This window comes from Garra rufa, chromosome 23 (assembly GCF_049309525.1).
Source record: "Garra rufa chromosome 23, GarRuf1.0, whole genome shotgun sequence".
Lineage (NCBI taxonomy): Eukaryota > Metazoa > Chordata > Actinopteri > Cypriniformes > Cyprinidae > Garra > Garra rufa.
The window spans coordinates 32118725-32141708 of record NC_133383.1 but is presented as its reverse complement, the minus strand read 5'-3'; the positions used below and the strand labels follow the sequence as shown (position 1 = coordinate 32141708).

Genomic DNA, 22984 nt, shown 5'->3' with positions numbered 1-22984 from the left:
GGTTTAATTTAAACTATCGGTGGTAACTTGCATACTTGAGGCTCCTCATGAGAGCTGCTCCTGGTTCGGCCGCTGTGTGATGATGATGATGATGATGATGGTGGCCTGCCTCAGCTTATGTAATAAAGTGCAGCAGAACAAGCGTCTCTTTGTGTTTGACTGACGCACATGTTTCCCATTGCAGCTTTAGCAGACTTTAACCTCCTGTGTTTTTTCTAACCGTTCTCCAGATGAGGATGAGGATGGCAAAGCCCACACGCGGCCGCTGTTGAGGAAAGGTGCTCACTCTGCGCTCCTCCCGTCTCTGACCTGCATGCACGTTTTAGGAACGCTTTCATGAGTGTTTCTGCTGGTTTGACCTCTGACCTTCACCTCTACGTGTGCTAGCCTGTGTTTCAGCTCCGACGATGTCACTTCCTGTCTGTGATCTAATACTGGGTGTCTTCCTGCAGGGCTGCTTGTCTTTCCACTGAAGACTGCTTCAGTCCGTTTCCTTTCTTCTGTCTGTTTGATCAGTCTGCTTCTGAATTAACCCGATCGATTTCCATCTGATACGCCGCTCTGGAGTCTGAGAGTGTGTGTTTGTGCGTTTCAGATAAGAAGAGCCCCACCATTTCCCTGAATGTGGCCGATCAGCGGCTGTTGGACGCCAGTCAGCAGTTCCAGCAGAAACAGGGCAAGGGCACCATCGACGTCTGGTGGCTTTTTGATGACGGAGGTGAGTTTCAGAAGCGTAGAGATCATGGTTACTATGCGCCGTGAAATCTGAAATTGGGCCACGATTTAATTGTATTTGATCGGATTCTGTTTTTCAAAATGTGATTGAAAAACAAATGAACCCGGGGCAAATACTGGGTTTAGGCTTTTGTCTGGAATATCCCCAGGGATGGCTGTGGGACTGTTTTCCACCTCACCAAAAAGAAGTGTACTTTTATTAAGTATACTTAAGTAAAGGTCAAGTATATTTTTAAGTATACTTTATGTAGTAAAAGTATACTGCTAGTACACTGATAGTTGTATACTTAAGTGTACTATTTCAGTACTCCTTGGGACTAAATTGGCCCCACTTTCTAGTAAATAAAGTTTATTACTGCCAGTATACTTTTAATTACACAACTAGTTTACATCTATGTTTTCAGTTTGTACTGCAAGTATACTAAAAGTGAACTTATAGGTATACTGATAGTTTACTAATTAAATACTTCAGTAGTTTACTGAGACTATACTTCAAAGTGCACTAAAAATGCATAGTTTAGTAGTTTTATTCTGCAAGTATACTCGTAAGTTTTCTTTAAGTGAACTTTACATCATATTTTAAGTATACTACTATGTCCCTATGTAGGTATTAATTTGTATGTATTTTGTTGAATATCTGAACATACAAAACATCAAAAGAAAGAACAGGGGATCTGCTTGTAAAAAAAAAAAAACATTTTATTCTAGCTTCATGTATTCTTTTTTTATAAACACTTGAATGTGGGTAAGTTTCATAAATCAAAAATAAATAAACAACATTTTGAACAAAAAGCCTAGTGATGATAATCCAAACGTAGATGGAGTTGATCAACAGCCCAAAGCTTGACAGTCATTATTTCCTCTTCATGGGTGGACATTTTATTCCATAACGTTACACAGTTGTCCATATCTGTGGATTTGATGCTGTTTTATGTCTGACGATTGTGTTAGATTACATCTGGAAGCATCTGTTGTTTCGGTTTCTTCTTCACTTGTGTTTTGTCCAGAAGATGTACAATAGTGGCCCTAGTGTATAACAATGAAAACACAGATTCTCAGAGCACAAGTAGAGCTCAAATACATTTATACTTTTTCTGAGTATAAGTCAAGTATACTTAAATGTCATTTTAAATATATTTCTGAGAAGTAAGTAAAAAGTATACTTTCCTATTTTTAGTATGAACGAAGTATACTAATAGCACACTTGAATAAACTCCTTTTTGTGAGGGATTGCATCTACCAAAACATTAGGAATAGTTGTGTGTGCTGTTCACAACATCCAGTTGGGTCCAAGAAATTTACACCTCGGTTACAAGTTAGGTATGACTAAAATCTTACCTCGACATATGAGTGATTTCATGTCATTATAATGATGCATGTACATCACAAACGTGTTATGTTTGCTAACTATAATACATTTGACATGCCAATGACATTTCAGTTGTCTAATAACGCAGCAGCAGGTTTTATTCGGCCTACGTGTTTTTCATTTTTTTCTAAACCGTTTACAGTAATTTAAGACCTACCTGGCTGTGATTTCATGAATGCTTAGCTTAACGGACAGGTTTGTATTTTTGCTGTGTTTTTGAGCACTTTATTGTAGTACACTTGTTTTCAGTCTCTCTGAGAGCACATAAAACCTGTCAGACCGCATGCGAGTTCTTATCTTTACAATCACTTGAACTTTTGATTTGGAAAGACTTAAAAAAAAAAAATGTGTACAAATGGTTCCCTTTGCAGAGTGCCAGTTCTGTAAGTGTCCCGAGTGTTTTCAGATTGGCCCTGGGCCATTGAGAAGCGCCTGCTGTTGTACAGTATTTTCACCAGTTCCGCTCACTAACATTAAAGTCATCGTATTGCTGATTGAGTTGTGTGAGGTGTCTCTCACTCGTGGACAGACTGTAGTTGATGTGGAGGTCAGAGGCGGATGATCTTGAGCAGCTGTGCAGATGGCTCCGATGGGAAGGGCCAGAGCTTCCTGTTTTACAAGGCAAATCTCTCTGACCTGTATGAGATCTCGTCTTCCTCTCCTATTTAACTTTTTATGGCTGCTTTAAAGCTGTGAAGACAATCTGATGTGCTAATTCTCACACAGATGTGTGCTTATGACAGCAGTGAAGTGGCTCTGCAGCATTTCATTCACACAAACACTGACAGCTCTGACGCAACAGCAGGTTAGTGAGACGGCCGTACAACAGCCTTTCCTTCAGGAACTGCACTTGTTTGTATTATAATGTTACTTCATTTATTTGGCGCAGTACCCTTACGAAAAAGAAGTTTATTCAAGTGTGCTATTAGTATACTTCTTTTAAACTAAAAAATAGAAAAGTATACTTTCAGTCTACTTTTTATGTACTTCTCTGAAATGTACTTTTAAGTATTGCTTGACTTATACTTAGATTATCAGAGCACAAGTAGAGATCAAATATATTTAGACTTTTTCTGTGTTTTCATTGTTATACACTAGGGCCACTATTGTACATCTTCTGGACAAAACACAAGTGAAGAAGAAACCGAAACAACAGATGCTTCCAGATGTAATCTAACACAATCATCAGACATAAAACAGCATCAAAACCATAGATATGGACAACTGTGTAACGTTATGGAATAAAATGTCCACCCATGAAGAGGAAATAATGACTGTCAAGCTTTGGGCTGTTGATCAACTCCATCTACATTTAGATTGTCATCAATAATTATCAAAAATTAAGTTTGATATTTGCGGTAGGAAATTTACAAAGTATCGTCATGGAACATGATCTGTACTTAATATCCTAATGATTTTTGGCATAATTTTGAGCCATACAGTATAATTGCTACAAATATACCCATGCTACTTCAGGCTGGTTATGTGGTCCAGGGTCACATATATACTCATAACAGAACAGTCCTGCATCCTCTGCTGCTAGAACAGGTTGATTCTTGTTGGTAATCTGATGTAATTCATCTGCGGCAGGTCTGACTCTACTGATCCCCTATCTGATCGCCAACAAGAAGAAATGGAAGGACTGTAAGATCCGCGTGTTCATTGGCGGAAAGATCAACAGAATCGACCACGACCGCAGAGCGTACGTATACGTAATGGGGCTTTTGTTTCAGAATGATTTCAGAATCATTAAGGAAAAAATATGCTTTTACAAAAAAAGTGTAGATTCCCCTTCCCTCCCGCTTCACAGATATCTATGAGCTGGACTGCGGATGGTATTAGTATGCCACGTTTCTTTTTGTGTAAAGTGCTCTTCCTCTGTGTGTGCGTGTGTGTGTGTGAGTGAGTGTGTGTGTGTGTGTGTGTGTGTGTGTGTGTGTGTGTGTGTGTGTGTGACAAACGTTTCCCATTGTCCTCCGCAGCTGCTGCCAGGGCCTTTGTTAGCTATAATTAGACGTGTTCCAGCAGCAAGGTCTTCATAGAAACCGAGGGTCTTTCACTGACATGTTCAGCTGCACATGTGTAGATTCATCTTCATGGGTCTGTCCCCGAAACCTGGAGCTGCTGGATCCTCAACCCTTTCAGGAGCATTTGCTCTGATGGCAGACTAATTGTTGAAAAGAGCAGATATTGCATGCATCATTTATTATTGCCTGATAAATATGTAATGAGACTTTGTTCTGTCCTTAGCATGGCCACATTGCTCAGCAAGTTCAGGATCGATTTCTCTGACATCACGGTCCTGGGAGACGTCAACACCAAGCCCAGATCGGAGGGGTATGAACCGCACCGCACTGAACATTAGACCTGATCTCATTACATAAGCTCCTTACTCAACATTGCTCCACTGGTAATTGTTTGGGGTTTTCTGTGGAATGTGTGAGATATATTTGAGGGCTAGTTTTGCATTTGTGGTCTTTGTTAATTTGTTAGCTATAAACTTGGGAAAATCCTTTCAGCAATGCATAATGAGACTCTAAATACTCCAGAGTTCAGTTTTAGACAAAATGCCTGGCAGTTACATAATAAAAGCCCTTGAGCGAGTATCGGCGTCCGTAGAGTTCAGAAGAGAAGGCGTCTGTCGCAGATCACGCTCTAACGGACCTGATTTCATAACTCGCGTTTGACGTCAGAGTAATCAATAAACCCGCCGGATCATGGAACGGTTTTAAAATGGCTTTGTGATTTGGAATGGAGTCATGAGGTGCCTCAGGATTTCCACCTCGATTGTTAACATTTCTGAGCACATGTCAACGGGAAAGTTCCACTTCAGCTTTCTCAACGCTGACCTCTGTTTGTCGTGCAGCTTGACGGAGTTTGCTCAAATGATCGAGCCGTATAAGCTGAGAGAAGATGACATGGAGCAGGAAGCTGCTGAGAAGCTGAAGAGCGAAGAGCCCTGGAGAATCACAGACAATGAGCTGGAGCTCTACAAAGCCAAGGTCTCAGCGCACACATATATTCATGAAGCGCATTTACACACAATCACAGCAGATGCGGAGAAATGTACTGACACACAAAGCACAGCATGCGCTCACATAACCGGCGTCCTACGCAGTATGGGATTTGATTCGAGTCATTTACTCGCCTGAATAAGCATGTATAGAGGAATATTTGCCTCTCTTCTGCTTTCTTAAATATAAAACTGCTTGTGTGAAATGTTTCCATGGTGTTCAGAGCCTTGGAGCCAGTGCAGCCAATAGTTCAGTAATCGTTTAACACGGCTGAATGAGTTCACGGCATGTATTTTCACTATGCAAAACTGTTTGTCTTCACCATAAGCGAGTCTCTTTTAAAGAGCCCAAGGGACTCTTCATCATCTGTTACCAAATAAACTTAAAGTATAATGTATGAACGAAATCTTATTTAACACAATTGAAGAAAATGATCCAGGATAATGACAATAAACATCATGGCTTGGCAAAATGCGAACGTCTAGGATGAGCATTTCAGTTAATAGGATAAAAACCATCAGGTCCCGTTCGACCGAAAGAGCACCGGCCTCAGTCTTCAGTCTGGTTCTCATCACACAATAGTGAGTAGTTTAATAGGGACCTTTTCAGTGTTGTTTGTGGTTTTCGAAATATGCTCCTCTTTGGCCAGATCAGTTAAATAAAATCACACTCCTTTAATGACTTCCAATAATTTAAATGAAAGGGTCAATAATGTAAACCCTGTAAAATCAATGAAAAAAATCTTAAACTCATCTCTGCACTGGCTCCTATTTATATAGGACTCAAAAGACTTACTTTTACTTTTTCTGTTTGAGTAATGTTTTAGAAAAGACCATAAATGTGGCTGCTTGTCAAGGGAAGACTAAAAGGATCCAAAGTTAAGCCCTGCGGTACCCCACAAGTGATGAATGCTGCAAATTATAGAAAAAATAAGTTTTAAAGATTAGTACAGAACCACGGGACGTAGTGTAGGTCCTAACCTATTGTTGATTGAGCATAACCAACAGAACTAGAGCAGCACGCAAGTCTCACTGAGGCGGTGTCTTTGGACTCTATTAACAGAAAGAATGACATTTTAGTCCAAGACTAGCTCAAATGCTCATGACTCATGGTGTAGATGCACTGTTTCTGTTTTCAAATGTTTTCTCAGCTGTTAACAGATACAGCAACTTCAGTCTTCCTGCTAATTGATTTGTTTGTTTCCTCAGAGTAACCGTCAGATCAGACTGAATGAGCTGTTGAAGGAGCACTCCAGCACAGCCAACCTCATCGTCATGTAAGTTACAAACACCACCGTGAAGACGGTCACATGCTGCCACCTGCTGGTGTACTCATGTGGCTGTACAAATATACAAATAGTGAGAAGGCCTAGTGTTTTTGGACTTACAGTGTTTCACAAAAGTGAGTACACCCCTCACATTTCAGCTACCATTTTAGTATATCTTCTCAAGGGACATTACTATAGAAATGAAACTTGGATATATTTTATAGCAGTATCGATTTACTGTCCTCTGAAAATAACTCAACATACAGCCATTATTGTCAAAATAGCTGGCAACAAAAGTGAATAGACCCTAAATGAACTTGTCCAAAGTGTAAATATATTGTGTTAGCACCATTGTTATCTGGCACTGCCTTCATCATCCTGGGCATGGAATTGACCAGAGCTGCAGGTTGTTCTGGGATCCTCTTCCACTCCTCTATAATGACATCACAGAGCTGCTGGACATTAGCCACATGGTGCTTCTCCACCTTACGCTAGAGGATGCCCCACAGGTGCTTAATAGGGTTCAGGTCTGGAGACATACTTGACCACCCCATCACCTTCAGCTTCCTCAGCAAGGCAGTTGTCATCTTGGTGGTCGTTATCATGCTGAAAACTGCTGCTCAGTCTAGTTTCTGGAGGGAAGGCGTCATGTTCTGCTTCAGAATGTACAGTACATAATGGAGTCCATGTTTCCCTCAATGAACTGCAGCTCACCAGAACCAGCAGCACTCATGCAGCCCCAGACCATGATGAACCACCACCATGATGACTGTAGGCAAGACACAGTTTTCTTGGTACTCCTCACCAGGGCATCGCCACACATGCTGGACACCATCTGAGCCAAACAAGTTTATCTTATAGTCTCATCAGACCACAGGACATGGCTCCAGTAATTTATGCTCTTGTTGGTTGTCTTCAGCAAACTGTTTGCGGGCTTTCTTGTGAGCCAGCTTCAGATGAGGCTTCCTTCTGGGATGATGCCTATGCAAACCGACTTGGTCAGCTTGTCAGTGCTCAGACCATACGTGCCACACTGAAACTTCTACCTCTGCAACCTTTAAAGCAATGCTGGCAGCACTCATGCATCTGTTTTTTGAAGCCAGGTTCTGCACTTGACACACAGAACGAGTGCTCAACTTCATCGATCGACCCGAATGGAACCCATTTTGGAAAACCAATTTTGTATGACCCTGACCACTGTAGTGTAACTCTGACCACTGTAGTGTAACTCGGTTTCAGGGTTACTCAACCTCTAATAGCCTTGGCCATCTTTGTGGAGAGCAACAATTCTAATTCTCAAATCCTCAGAGAGTTCTTAGTCATGAGATGCCATGTTGAACATCCAGTGGTCAGTATGAGAGAATTGTGCTTAAAGCACCTGATTTTAACTGCTCTAATACAAGATACACAAGTTTGTATGGTCCTGTCAAGCAGACAAAAACGTAAGCATGATGAATAGGACATGTGGCTTTGCATGGTCAAACCACATACTGCTGTTATCACTTAGGGTGTACTCACTTTTGTTGCCAGCTATTTTGACTATAATGGCTGTGTTGAGTTATTTTCAGAGGACAGTAAATCTATACTGCTATAAAATATATCCAAGTTTCATTTCTATAATATTGTCCCTTGAGAAGATATACTAAAATGTCTGCTGAAATGTGAGATACTGTCTATCAGGAGTCTGAGAGTGAGGTGATGTCTGAGAGTGAGGCTCATGCACCAGTTGTCATTGAGTTAGCTGAAGTGGTGATGCTTCTGTCCAGCACTAATAGTGTGTTTGTCCTGTAACAGGAGCATGCCACTGGCCAGGAAAGGAGCCGTCTCCAGCGCTCTTTATATGGCCTGGCTGGACACACTATCCAAAGACCTGCCGCCCATCCTCTTAGTGCGCGGGAACCATCAGAGCGTCCTCACGTTCTACTCGTAGAGAGCTCTCAGACGCGTCTGCCCACACGAGCACAGCACCTCTGACCGATGATGATGATGATGATGACGACGACCGGGATGATTTTAATGACGCCGACGGACGCTTCTCCACAGAGCTGAAACCAACGGACGTTCTCCAGCGGTTCCTCCTTCCACGCCGCAGAGCTCGACGGGAAAGATCACCGATTGGCGGTTTATATTGTCTTCGGCTCAAAGGTTTCCGAGCACACGTTGTTACACTGATTGTTGTTATCGTAGTTATCATTATGACTGTCACAACTTTTTGAGTTGTGGATTTTTTTTTTTTTCCTCTTTTTAATTTGCTCTCGATGAAGCAATAATCACCTCATTTTCTTATTTTCACACGTTGAAGAAAAACACACGATACTTTGCAACACTTTTTATAGCCTTGTGGATGTGCCTTCCTGTGCAATCAGATTAAATTCTTAAACTTTTCCCTGACTGGTGATTTCTAATGAAATAGATGTAGGCTGCTTGTTTTTATTGGGTGTTAATGTGTAAATCTTCCTTGATTTTTATCACGTTTTAACGCGAGTGGGCTCGGGGTTCCACTTCGCCGCATGTGAAAATACTTTTACGTTTTTGTAGACAGATTTTTTTGTTGTTGTTGGTTTTACGTCTTCCTTTAAGCATTGAATGAGTTGTGGAGTTTTAGCGCAGCGCCCCTCCATGTTCTTGTTCCAATGATCGACCTGAACTACAGGGTGATTACAATCATCTTTCAAGTAGTCTAATGTAAAAAAATCTGAACTTTAACAGAACTATATTAGTTTTTCTTTAGCGTGAAGTTGAATGTGTTTTGGTGTGTTGAAGAGAGGCTGATGAGTGCCGTCTGTCCGAAGGAAAAAGAGCCGTCAGATCCTTTCAAACCAACAATGAACCAAATAAGAGCAAAGCCTGCAATCACAGATCCTGCTACAGACGACACCTTTGCCTTAACACACGAGGTGATGATTGCTGTTCTGACTGTCTTCAAGCCATACTGCTTAGTTCATGGACTAGTAGATGGAGATAGAGAGATGAATGGATGTAATCTCTCCCATCCTCACGCTGTCTGTCTGCAATGGACAGAAGCTGCTCATTTGACCAGTTGGTTTCTACTTTCAAACACTACCGTTGCTCTTGCGCTTCATGGTTGGACTGCTCTGGCCGCCTGAAGCTGGGTCTTCCCTTTCTCTCTGCTTTGATTGGTTAAAGGCCTTAATCGGAGATCCCAAGATGTGTTAATGTGTCACGTGAAGCTGTTAGAATGTATTCGGCGTCGAACGAAACGGATTCGTTCCTCTATGCAGATGGACTGCGCGCGACTCGTTGGAATCGTGTATCTAAATAACTCAGGATTGAGTGCCGGGTTCATCGTTAATGTCGAAGACCCCGTCAGTTTTTCCTTCAGACGTCTGGAGAAAACCGATGCGGATTTCGGTCTGTTCTGTTGCTGAATGTGGTTCGTTTGTCCGGTCGATTCTAGCGGTCGAATGCCGGGATGTTTGTCGTATGCCCATCATGCCTTAGTTTAAACCACACGTGGGTAAGCGTCTGTGTGTGTGTGTGTGTGTGTGTGTGCAGTCCGGCTGAATATGAAGCTTTCCTCGCACTTCTGGCTTGGTTCTCCAACACTAGTTTTGTTCGCAGGCTCCGTGTGTTGTGCTGTTGCAGGTTCTGTGTACCTGAGAAGTACTCCATGTGACAAGAGTTAGAATGAATATATTCATATTTATAGTTCTCAATATAAACTAGTATTTAAAGTACGTAACGTGCGTGTGTGTGCGCCGCATGTGTTTTGATTTGAAGTGGGTGACGCTGACGGTACAATCTTACCTGTTGAAACTCTGCTGCGTGTTTGTATGTTGGTGTGGCTGTACAGCACTCGTTCACCGACCACGACTAAATCACCATTCGACTATTACCTGTTATCTTGAACATTAAGATACTTGTATATTATTCTATTTAGATCTAGAAATGGGAGCGCGTGTCACCACCATATACTGTAGCGTGTGTTTGTCACTGATCTAGTTGCAGAGGAGCGTAAAAGCGCCTCTCAAAGGTTCCGCCGGTGTTTCTGTAGAAGATGAAGAAGACTTGATTTTTTGCCCTCGGCACGTCTCGGCGTTTCTCATCCTGCAGAATGTGTTGCCAAAGTCTGTCTCCTGTTCTCTCGTTAGCTCAAGAAGAGTTCACACATCAAGGTCAGCTCTAGTTCACTCTTTACTTCCTCACTAACTTGTAAATATCTCTTAACCTAACCAGAATAATCAAAGGAGTGGAATAAAAATTGCAAATTAATATGGTGAGAATTATATTTATTTCAGGGTTCTTTCTTTTTGTTACAGTAGTTTACGTGAATTATTATTTTTTTTTTTAGTTTAGTTTAGTCTGCAAATACTCATCTTTGGTCTTATGTTTCAATGTTTGGTCACATTTCTATCTTTTATACGCCTTTTAAAGAACACTCTGTTGGCCAGTGGTTTGAGTTTCCTGCTAAACCATGAGGGTGGATCTGATTGACTGATTGCGCTGGAACAGTAATGTTTTGATATACTGTACTGTTATTTGTCACATGTATGCTTTTTTCTAACATTTTAACGGTTAAGGGTATCAATGCTTTGTACATCTTTATTGCAATATATAAAAATAAACTGAAATGATAATCAGTTGCTGCAGTCTGTTTCTGTTGGTGCGTCTGAATGCAGATGAGCATCCGTTCACGCGATACAGGACGTGTTGAGTGTGTTCATTTAGGTCCACGAGCTGACACTATTAATATGTTGATTTTTGTTTGATCTCAAGCGAGTATTAACTGCAGCGATTCACAAATGGGGTAACCAACTGGACCTTATTTACACACGCCACTGCTCATGTGCTGGTTACTCCACTGTACACCAGATTACTTCGTAAGGTCCAGGCAACTGACCAGATGCACGGCGCGTTCTTTAGAACTTCAGCATAATGATAAGCAGCTCGTAAACTTCAGCTGGAGCTCATTTTATATGTGCTATATATCAGGTGGACACTCTTGAGACGACTCTTCTGCCTCCTGTTTATCAGAAAAAAGAATAATTGCTACATCATAAATGATGATAGTGGCATGAACATTCAGTTTTTATATTATTTAACAACATATCATTTAAATGCTGAGCCTGATAATACCAGGAGAGTACCTGCATAGTTGTACATTAAACTATCATCAGGCATTTAGGCTAACATTAGCTAGCTAGCGGTATTTCTCTTTAAGGACATGTTAATCGTATTCTTGATCGTCAGTAACTCGCCGTCATAGTTATGAACACATTTTTTAAATCTTGTAATATATTAAAGCCTTTTTCAACTCTTTAGCTGTGCAATAAAATTCACTTCAAATAATCACCTTTCATTCATTAAGATGACATGGAAAGAAAGTCTTCACGGAAAACAACTTCTTCTGGTTATATTTTCATCTCATTTTCATCTTAAAAAGATGGCAGCACAGGATCAATCATTGGCTGCAACTGCCATTTTAAATCTGTTTTTTCAAGATGTCTTGCTTTTCATTTTATTCTAAAATTACTAGTATGATAAATTGTAGTGCTTTCACCGCACTGAAGTATATAGTATAGCAAGTGCAGAAAGTCATTCAAATAAATAAATACATACAGTAAGCCCAGACACAAACAGCCTATAGGGGTGAACTATTGAAATATTTAATTTGTAGTCAACTATGGTAACACTTTATTTTAAGGATCAGGAATTCGACAGTAATTAATGACTAATAACTGCATTTGTAAGTGACTAGTTATGGACTTGTATGCCATTACAAGCTATTTATAAGACCTTTATTGGCTGTTGTCTTATTTTTGTCTTATAGACCCTCTATACTTGTTTCTGTCCTAACAGTGTACTAATTAGCTAAACATAAAACAAACTAATATCTTGTATTGTGTGAATTACACACTTTATAAGTTCTCAATACACTATATTTATTTCATTCTTATAGGCTACACATTCACATAGAATAGGAATTTCATCACAGACATTTAAATTAACAGAAAAACACTTTTACACAAAGCGCAGTCTTTCTAGCAGTTGTTCCATACTAACAAATGATTTAAAAACTACATATTCCCCATTCCCTGAATTTATTAATAGCTAACAAGCAAATTTCTCACTAATACATTCAGTATTACTTCAGATTATGTTCCCTATTCTAAAGTAGAAAGCGACATGAAAGTTTGCAGATGTGTCTCATCTGTAGTTTGTTTCGTCCAGTTGACTGGAAATGACTTGTTGACTGGCTTGTCTAAAACAAGGAAGTAACCCGTGCATATGGTCAATTGGCCCAGCAAAGATACCCAATGGTGGCTGAAGGTTCCCTGCGCATTTGGTCTTTGTGGTGTGCAAAGTTTAAGTTAAATTGTTTAAATCTTATTGAATCTTTTTAATCTTATTCCTATAACTCTCATACTGGCTAGTATATGGATCTCATACCCATGAACTCATCTGTCAGTAGTAATAGTAATAGTTCTAGACAGCCAGTTTATTCTAGAATACATGCTTTAGTCCCCATAGATCTGTACACACTTAAGGTAAGGTTATATCTAACCAGAGATCATGAAAATTACCATTTAATCAAGTTGAACAACTTAACTTCCTCTAATGGTAACTTTATATAATCATGCTGTGATTTCTCATGTACATTTACTTGGAGGTTGAGGCTGACCTGAATTTTTAACTGATTATTGTAATATTATTAAGTTAAGTCAATAATCTCAGAGTAGGTCAGGATAAATTCAAATGTAACAATTTATTATCAGTCAGTTATGTATTAGGCCAATTCAGAGATATCAAACCAGATATCAAATCAATACAAAACAAATCACAGATAAATCCAGGAGTAAAGATGCATTGCATACCTGACACGCTATGGGCTCATCTGACTACAGAAGAGCCCTGATCTTCTTGCAGCTTTCACTTAAACACCTCAGACCAAGACAGACATCCTCTCAAATGGAGACAGGAACCGATGTGATCGTTTATACCTTTTTAGGGAGAGATGGTAATTTGCATGAAAGACACTGGGAAATAGCACACCCTCTACAGTGAGCAAAATATCTCTTAACTCTTAGGATCTTTATTACCTACACATTGTAAGATTGATACTATTGTACCAGTCGCCCTGAGACTATTTAAGGGTGTACTCACACTAGGCAGTTTGAACCGTGCCCGAGTGCGTTTGACCACCAAAGCGCGGTTCGTTTGACTAGTGTGAGTGCTCCGAACCGTGCCCGAGCGTGGCTCGATTAGCCGTCCCTGACCCGCTTGGAAGAGGTGGGCCAGAGCACGGTTCAGTTGGACTCGGGCGCGGTTCGCATGTAATGTGAGCGCTAACTGTGATGGAGCACGGAACAGGACACGTGACGTCACGTTTTTGCGAGGTAATCAACGTTTTTATAGTCCGTAATCAAAGCTGCAAAGTCCTTGCTGCACTTCAGCTGGTACCTTGCAAACCTCCTCATACGAGCAGCACGATTGCGTGAAAATTTTCGTGCCACAAAGGCGATAGACATGTTTAACAATAGGCTGTGGACCACCGCAGACTCAATTACTATCCACAAAGTAAAAAGAGCGATAGACTAAATTGCATTCAGCGAGAGCGCCTCTATTCCTGTTTATCCTGAAACAGTCACACCATAATGACGTAAGCGTGCTCCGGCACGAATGCTGAAACCCTATCTGAGTGCAGGCCAGAGAGGGGAGTGGGGAAATCGGGCTCGGTTCATGGCAACCGTGCCTAGTGTGAGTACACCCTAAATTATGCCAAACATGAATGACTGTTCACGTCGAACATTATATTATACTATTGACCATTCTGAGTGAGCTGAGTGGAGGGAGGATGGGGAAGGGATGAACAGGAACTAATGCATAGGTGAGAGAAACCGTTTTCTGTATATTCTCAGTGAGATGTGAAAACAGATGTCTGTATGTTAATACACTGATCCTCTGAGATACAGACAATACACACACAAAGTGTCTGAGGTTCTGTAAACCTTACAACTCAACTCAACATGGTGTCTGACAGCACATACTCTTTCACGTCACCTTTTGACATAACCTACACTCACTCTTGCTTTCTCAGCTATCTGCGATGGTTTCAATAAAAAAAAAAAAAATCTTTCTTGATCTTGTCTTTATAGCATGTCCTCATATAACAATGCCTGATGTATGGTATTTTCGAGCACTTCCCGCTTCGATCTGACTCTTAGGATGAATCGCTTGCTGTTCTCCCCAATTGTAAGTCGCTTTGGATAAAAGCGTCAGCCAAATGAATAAATGTAAATGTAAATGTTTCATCTTCACTTCCTCCCCCTAAACTGTTATCTTCACTTGATGCTAACAGTGCTACTGACACTCTCTGATTTGTTTAGACACAGTCTGCACCCTCTCTTCCAGGCCAGTCTGTATCACCCCTTCTGCCCATCGGCTGTCTGATGTTCTCTGCGAGCAACATTCTAAACTCAGGGCTGCAGAGAAAAAAAATTCCTACTGACCTTAATGTGTACCGGTCACTCCTCTCTTCCTTCTCTGCTGATGTCTCCACAGCTGAAAGTACATACACCGCCGCAACAAAATTAACAAAAGTTTATAAACTCATCTTTTCCCATCATCCTACTAGTCCACTCAATCCTATTCCGTCTCATTTCCTTCAAGCCATTTCTCCTGCAGTTGTACCTGCACTTACATCATTAACCCATCCCTTCACACTGGAGTTTTTCACTCTACATTTAAACAAGCTTGTATAACCCCTCTACTTATAAAACCCCACTCTTAACCCATTCTTTTTAGAGAACTACAGACTGGTTTCCCTTGCTTTCATTGCAAAAACACTTGAACAAGTTGTGTTTAACCAAGTTGCTGCTTTTCTCACACAGAAAAACCTCTTGGACAGCAACTAGTCTGGCTTCAGAAGTGGACATTCAACTGAGACTGCTTTGCTATCGGATGTTGAAGCCCTAAGACTGACAAGAGCGGCTTCCTCCAAAGAGCATCCCAGGAACTGCACTGCAGTGGTTCAAGTCTTGCCGCTCAGTTCTTCAAGGTATTTTGGAGGGATCACGTGTCCAAGTCACAACATCTAGCTACTAGGGTACCTCCGGGCTCAGTTCTTGGACACTTCTCGTCTCTGTCTACATGGCATCACTAGGTTCAGAATCATGGCTTTTCATATCACTGCTGTGCTGATGGCACTCAACTCCTCTCATTCCATCCTGATGATCCCACGATAGCTGCTCGCATCTCATCTTGTCTAACAGACATTTCTTGCTGGATGAAGAAATCTCATCTTCAACTCAACCTTGCCAAGGCAGAACTATGTGTGGTTTCAATCAACCCATCACTTCATCACAATTTCACCATACAGCTAGGCACATCAACAGTGCTTTTTACAATGCAGATTATGTCAGCGCAGCTTTACAGTTATACAGTTACGGAAATAGTGTGTCAAATAGTGTTCCGTTCTGTTCTGGTGAGATAAACCAGCAGTTTAATTCTAGGGTGCAGCAAAGTCAGTTTGTGCAGTTGACTCATCTGGATCCTGTGGTCTTGTCCTGATGGCCGTCTAGGTGAGGAGTTCTTTTCTAATGAGCCGGCTCATCTAGTTCATATGGTCTCCGCTGACATTCAGGGCTGTAGAGGTCGTCTCTAAGTGTTGATCCACCATCTGAGCTGGGTACAGACTGGATCTAAGTGGCTACGCTGACCTCGGAATAAGAACAAAACAGACTAATATTAGTGTAAATGTCATTCTTTTAACAATGTAACAAGTACATCAGGTGTTATAGGAAGTGTTTCTGGTTCCGGTTGACTTATTAATGCAACCTAACAACCCTTTAACGCAGGGGTCACCACACTCGGTCCTGGAGGGCCGGTGTCCCTACAGAGTTTAGCTACAACCAGGGCTCTGAACCGGTTCAAGGAACGAAAACGAAAAACGAAAACAAATGACATTGAACAGGAACAAAAACGAAAACAAAATCAATTTTAATCGTTCTGAACAGAAACGGAAACAGAAATTCCAAATTAACCGGTTAATAACAGTATTTTTTATCGTTCTCTTTATTATGTCAATTTGGCAGACCAAAAACATGAATTCAAATTGTGTGCACAAATGCGACGGTGATGCATACAACGTGAAATGCCCGCGAAGCAGACGTCATCATCATAAGCAGAGCCCTTTCTGATGCGACGAGCTTAAGGTTACCAAGCACCTGGCTGTTTCATGTGCAAAGGTATGTTTAGGTTTAAGTTATTGTAGCCTAATTAAAACTTGTAGTTTAAGGCCCTGATCACACCGAACCATAGCACCGAACGCGTTTTTGCAGTGAGAGGCGCCTGAGCACCTGAAGTTGAAAAAAAACAGCAATGCTCGCGCTATAATTCTTTGATTTGACTGACAGGACAGCTGTTTTGGTTGTTGCCTAGCAACATAAAAAACCGCAGCACACTGCTCTTTTTTAAAAGTCACCAAAAAAAAAAAAAGGCAGTGCTGTGCGCCTCGCGTTTTTAGAACTAAAAGACGCGTTCGGTGTGATCGGGGCCTCAGTAGGTTATAGATTCACTTTTGCTGAAGCCCATCCAGTTTTTCCAGTAGCCTATTTGGTATATTGAAGTTGTTGATCTGTTGTGTTAAATGTTAAAAAAAAAGAAAAAAAGAAATCTATTGTTGTTTTATAATGTTACAATGCGTTATGTTTTCTTTTACTTTTATGCATTAAATGTAAAATCATATCCACTATCTGGAGTTCTGTTTTGTTTGAGTGAAAATAGCCTATAATAGGCTATTATGTATATTAGGTAATAAGTCAACAGGTTTTTATCGCAGATTAAGCCGTGTGGTCAGGATGTTAAGTGGATGGTCTTGAAGGGGCTTATTTCGCTATAGTATTATCAAACAAGAAAATAGTTTTAAAAAAATTATTAGCGCATTTGTAACGAGTTTCCAGGTGAACTCGTTTACTTTCGGTTTTAAAGACATTAAGTTCAAATGACACGAACACAGAATTTGGTTTAATCATTTGTAAACATAATGCCAAACATGTTATTAAAAGGCACAATCTATCTATCTATCTATCTATCTATCTAATAAAATAACGTTATTAACCGGTATTTTTTCTAGAAAACCGTTTTCGGAACGTATTGTTTAATGAGGAACGCAAGAACAGAAACGTTATAATATCGATTCTGCTCGGAGTGAACCGAATGGATTTTTTTTTTTTCGTTTTTAAGCCCTGGCTACAACCCTAATCAAACACACCTGAACCAGCTAATCAAGGTCTTAATAGGTATACTTGAAACTTCCAAGCAGCTGTGTTGAGGCAAGTTGGAGCTAAACTCTGCAGGACACCGGCCCTCCAGGATCAAGTTTGGTGACCCTTGCTTTAACGGATTTGAATTATAGAAATGTGTAGGCCAGGTTAAATAGATGGGTCTTAAATCTAGATTTAAACTGACAGAGTGTGTCTGCCTTCTGAACAGATTAAGTGCTAAAAAGGAAAAAGATCTGCTGCCCGCAGTTGATTTTGATATTCTAGGTATTATCAAACTGCCAGAGTTTTGAGATCAATTCAGACATGAAGGACTATAATGCAATAAGAGCTCGCTCGAATACTGTATAGATTTTCAAATCCTGCTAATTACCTCAATGTTTAATAGGGAGCCAGTGCAGTGTTGACAGAGCCGGGCTAATATGGTCATACTTCTTGATTCTAGTAAGAACTCAAACTAGCTGCTGCATTTTGGACCAGCTGGAGTTTATTAACGGTGTGGTGCAACCACCCAATAGAGCATTACAATAATCTATCCTTGAGGTCATGAACGCATGAATTAACGTTTCTGCATTTGACAGTGACAGCATAGGTTGTATTTTTTTTGAGATGGAAAAATGCAGTTAGAAATGTGGCTTTTGAAGGAAAGATTATTAACAAATAGCACACCTAGGTTCCTAACTGATGATGAAGAATTGACAGAGCACCCATTAAATGTTAGACATGATTGTTTTCTTCTAAAAGAGACAAAAAGTACTATCTAGCAGTTTCAAGGCTTTTCTGTAAGAGAAAGAACTTTCCTGCAATGCAACACAATATACCTCTAGTTTTGTTTTCCACCAGCTGCGCTCCATTTTCCGGGCTGCTCTCTTTAGGGCGTGAGTGTGCTCATTATACCACAGTGACAGGCTAAGGTGCTTAAGGAAGATGAAGGAAGACAGTCTAACTACTGACATTTTATTTTGACTGTACAGCCCACAGGTGTTCTGAAGGTGGGTCACCTTCCAGCAGAGTTTAGCTTCAGCCCCTGTTAAACCTACCAAGTTCTTCAGGATTATTGAAAAGTTTCAGGCAGAGGAGGGCAATGGCCTGGATTGGTTTCTACCTCGGTCTTTTTTTTTTTTCATGGTCATAAAACAGTTTTTCGTTCCTGGCCACAGTTGGCTTTGGCATGCACACTAAGGCTAAAGATGTTACGTACATGCATTATGTGTGATGTATACAGCATATATATATATAAATATGGCAGTGACACACAAGTGTGTATCAGTGTGTAGAAGCAGGTGTTGATCTCCTGCAGAGACAGGATTTTGCGTCACTATTAACTTTTTATCGCTTATGTGTCATGTGATGTGATAAAGTGAAAAGATCAAGGGAAATTTGACATCATAGCACTGGACTGTTACCTATATATAAGAGTTAATGAGGATGACATTCAGCTTAGCAGGTTACTGTCTGATAAAAGTGTGTCCACAAGTTCTACTGGGTGTAGTTTATTAAACGTCAGAAAAGTCAGAAAACGTGCATATTAAGTGAACCATCAACACAATAACATCAACTGTCAAACACACTCTGTATCTATAATCTTTTTATTCTATTATAAATTATAATAGTACTGTTGTAACTTATTAATAGTCAAATGAAAGTTGATACAACCAAATCAGTGTCTGTGGTATGATATTTGTAGTAGATAATGCTTAAAACATGTTAAGAATCATCTCTGGTCTCATATTGGACTCAATCATTACAGCGGAGAAGAATGAAATGTTTTGCAATACGACTGTATGTGTGCTTGTATGCATGCTCTCGTATGAAAACTGTGTGAAATGATATTGCCATTATAATGTAAACATGGTTTATGAGGATACCCTCCAGTTCAGAATTTGAAAGGCTTAAATGTTTCATTGAAATTAAAACGAGATACAGGTTTCTATTCCCTAACCCTCACAGAAAATGTCTGCCATTTCTTTAAAGTAAGACCACAATGACTTAAGTGGCTTCAGCATCAGAGAGAGCAGTCTTAAGCTTGTGAAGCTCACACATGTTCAGAGGTTGTAGATTTATCAGTTCCTGCTCTACTGGAGTGTAATGTAGAGTGTCATCTGTAGGTTTGGAGCAGGCCGCTCATTTCTGTCTATGTCTCTAGAGAGAGCAGAACTTCTGACGTGCAGTATGTAGTGTCTCCTTGAGGACGTCCTGTGTGTGCTGTGCAGGTAACTGATACCCGCCCGCTGTCTGATCTGGAAGAATCCATCATAGTTTCCGGCTGCGATGGTGTACGTTACGCGTTGAGCAAGCGCTCTGACCGCGGGCAACAGCTCCAGTATGGCTTCACTGGGGTTGAGTTGTGAGCGATTGAGGAGTAATTTCAGCGGCTGATCCACGTCCACACTGGCCAGACTAACTCCTTCCTGAAGAGAAGTGTATTACAATTATAACAACAGACACATTATGATCCAATTATTTATGATTTATTGTCCCCTCCCCTACTGTTAGATGAAGTTTACTCCCATGATTATGAGATGCAATAAACTGACTACCACATGCAATAATAATTTAGAAGGAAGATAAAACTACCAGTCTAACACATCTTTAATGAAATAGTCTTGATTTTGATGTCTTTTACCAGTGTGAGGTTTGAAGTGTGTCTTCTTCTGACACTTTTCTTCTGGTGTCCATTTGTTTTGCAGCCAGAGCAGGGTTCAGGAGAAAGACCGTTTTCCACTTCATCCCCAAGCACACCTCCTCCAAAACCAGCAGCAGATACACAGTGCCTGCAGGAACAGTCACTCATTCAATCTCACTGACAGAAAAGATGAAAATATAACGTAATAAATCTCAAAATAAATTAGACACTTATCCCACGAGACGAGACACAAAAACTAGGTTCAAGAGAACGAGACAAGATTTTTAAACTTTAAAGAAATCCTCAATTATGAAATGTATATGGAAAATAGCATTTTATTCAACTGAAAAACACAAAATGCAAAAAAAAGTATGTATTTTGATATCAACATAGATCGAAGTTTAATTTCATAAACTGTGTTTATTACTGCATTTAATTCATTAAAAGAGGAGATCACAATTCTCTTACGATTCAATTAGAAATCTAAACTAACGTAATTTACTAGTTATTCTCACAATATGTTCATTAGTCAAGTCTTCTAAAAAAATATTTGAGCAAAACATGAATAAATTAAATGGAGTCGTCACTTGAGCGGAAGTGTCTCAATCCATAAAGACTTGTTTCTCTCTTGGAATCTCCTTAGTGAATGATTACACTACAGCTACACCATTACGTTTCAAAAGATTGCGTAAATGTAAACTGCAAAATGTTTTGCAAGGATATCATCATGTTCTGGTCTCCCGACTGGTCCCGCGAGAACGTGATTATTTCCTCTCAAAACACATTGGATCTCATCCCATCCCTACAATAAATCACACAAAATGGTTGCATAATGGGAAACTTGCTGCGTCACGGTGTTGATGCCGTGGAAACACTTCTGCATGCCTGGTGTCTGAAGCACATGTGAAAACACACCAACCGTGATTGGCTGATGTGAGGTCAAGTGACAGCGTGGAACATCAGTGAGACCATAAATGAGCAACTACATCATTGTCTGATGGAAAACACTTCAGGCATGCCCCGAAGTGTGGCAACATGATGCAGGTTTCCCTGCTTCCTGTTTGCCTTGCTGCAGAGTGGTCTATGTTTATTGCTCCCTGCAGCTTCGTTTTTTCTTATTAATCTTATTGTTAATTCTGCCGTTTTAAATTGATAGATATAGCTTAACTTAATTTCTGATCTTATCCATCAAACTAATCTGACTAATTTGATCGTTCGCCTTATTCTATAATCACGAGTGCAGCGCGTTAGCATTCCATTAGCCAGTTAACTTTCCACTCACACTCCATTGACGCTTTTAACTCTTGTTTACTATCTTTAGCATTGCGTTAGCCGGTTAGCTTGTCATCTGCGTTCCATTCACATTTTTTCTCTCGTGTTTAATATCGTTAGTACTCCTATAGCCAGTTCCATTCCGTTTTTTTCTCCCCCTGATCTGTTCTTCAGGAACTCTAACAACATTGGTAAGTTGAAATCATTCCACAATCACGGTGAGTAATGGCTTCTTCTCCTACAATTGTAGTCTGCACTGCTTGCCACATGTATAGCTTATCTATCTCTGTCAGCAGTGAGCCTTATACATGTGATAAATGCAGGAATATAGTCAGGCTGACAGAGAAGATTTCAGAACTAGAATCACGCATCCAAACTTTAATGGAGGATAGTAAGAATGTGAGGGCCTTAGATACGGTTTAGGATGAGACCAGCTCAGAAAGCCCTGTACATTGTTCGGTTCCGGTAACAACGCCCATGCAGCAGGGCAACTGGGTGACTGTGAGGCGGCATAGTTGCGGGTCAAAACACCGCTCTTCCGTTCCGATCAGAACATCAAACAGGTTCTCCCCACTCAGTGACGCACCCACTGAGAAACCTGATGAAAGTGCTCTAGTAATTGGCGATTCTATTGTACGGAACGTGAAAATAGAGACACCAGCCAACATAGTCCAATGTTTACCGGGAGCCAGAGCGCCTGACATCTTGGCAAATTTAAAAGTGCTGGCTAATGCTAAACGTAAATTCAGTAAGATTGTTATTCACGTCGGCACTAATGATGTTCGACTTCGTACTTGCAAGTTCACACACCTCTTTAACATTATTTTTAGTGATCTCCGACTGGCGATGTCAGACACTGTAATATGCTCTGGTCCCCTCCCGGCTTACCGTGGTGACGAGATACACAGTAGACTGTGGTCACTCAATGGCTGGATGTCAAAGTGGTGCCCATGAAATAACATAGGTTTCATAGACAATTGGACAAGTTTCTGGGGCAGACCTGACCTGTTGAAAAGAGATGGTCTTCATCCCTCCAGATGTGGAGCATCTCTCCTATCTAGAAATATGGCACATATTCCACCAGGCCACCACACAGACTTTATTAAAGAATTTGCTGATTTTCTATCCGAGTTGGTGTTGGCCACAGATAAAGTATATAGTGGGTGATTTTAACATCCATGTTGATAATGAAAAAGATGCATTAGGAACAGCATTTTTAGATATTTTGAACTCTATTGGGGTTAAACAACACGTGTCAGGTCCTACTCATTGCCGAAATCATACTCTAGATTTAATACTGTCACGTGGAATTGATGTTAATGGTGTTGAAATTCTGCCACAAAGCGATTATATCTCAGATCATTATCTAGTCTCTTGTATACTCCTGATAGCTAAAACTGTTAATTCAACTCCTTGCTACAAGTACGGTAGAACCATCACTTCCACTACAAAAGACTG

At 40.5% G+C, this 22984-nt stretch overlaps 1 protein-coding gene across 2 annotated transcripts in view; it reads left to right on the top strand.

Annotated features, from left to right (window-relative positions):
• The window catches only part of slc12a2 (solute carrier family 12 member 2), a 52701-nt gene extending 41715 nt beyond the window's left edge, over positions 1–10986 (top strand). Inside the window, exons 21-27 of one of the 2 annotated variants that reach the window (XM_073829603.1) lie at positions 231–278; positions 596–718; positions 3695–3806; positions 4355–4441; positions 4971–5106; positions 6327–6394; positions 8180–10986. In XM_073829603.1, the coding sequence (XP_073685704.1) occupies positions 231–278; positions 596–718; positions 3695–3806; positions 4355–4441; positions 4971–5106; positions 6327–6394; positions 8180–8315 (710 nt within the window). In that variant the 3' untranslated portion in view covers positions 8316–10986. The remainder of the gene's footprint in view (positions 1–230; positions 279–595; positions 719–3694; positions 3807–4354; positions 4442–4970; positions 5107–6326; positions 6395–8179) is intronic. The other variant, XM_073829604.1, reaches the window with a different exon arrangement.
• Positions 10987–22984: the final 11998 nt, after the last annotated feature.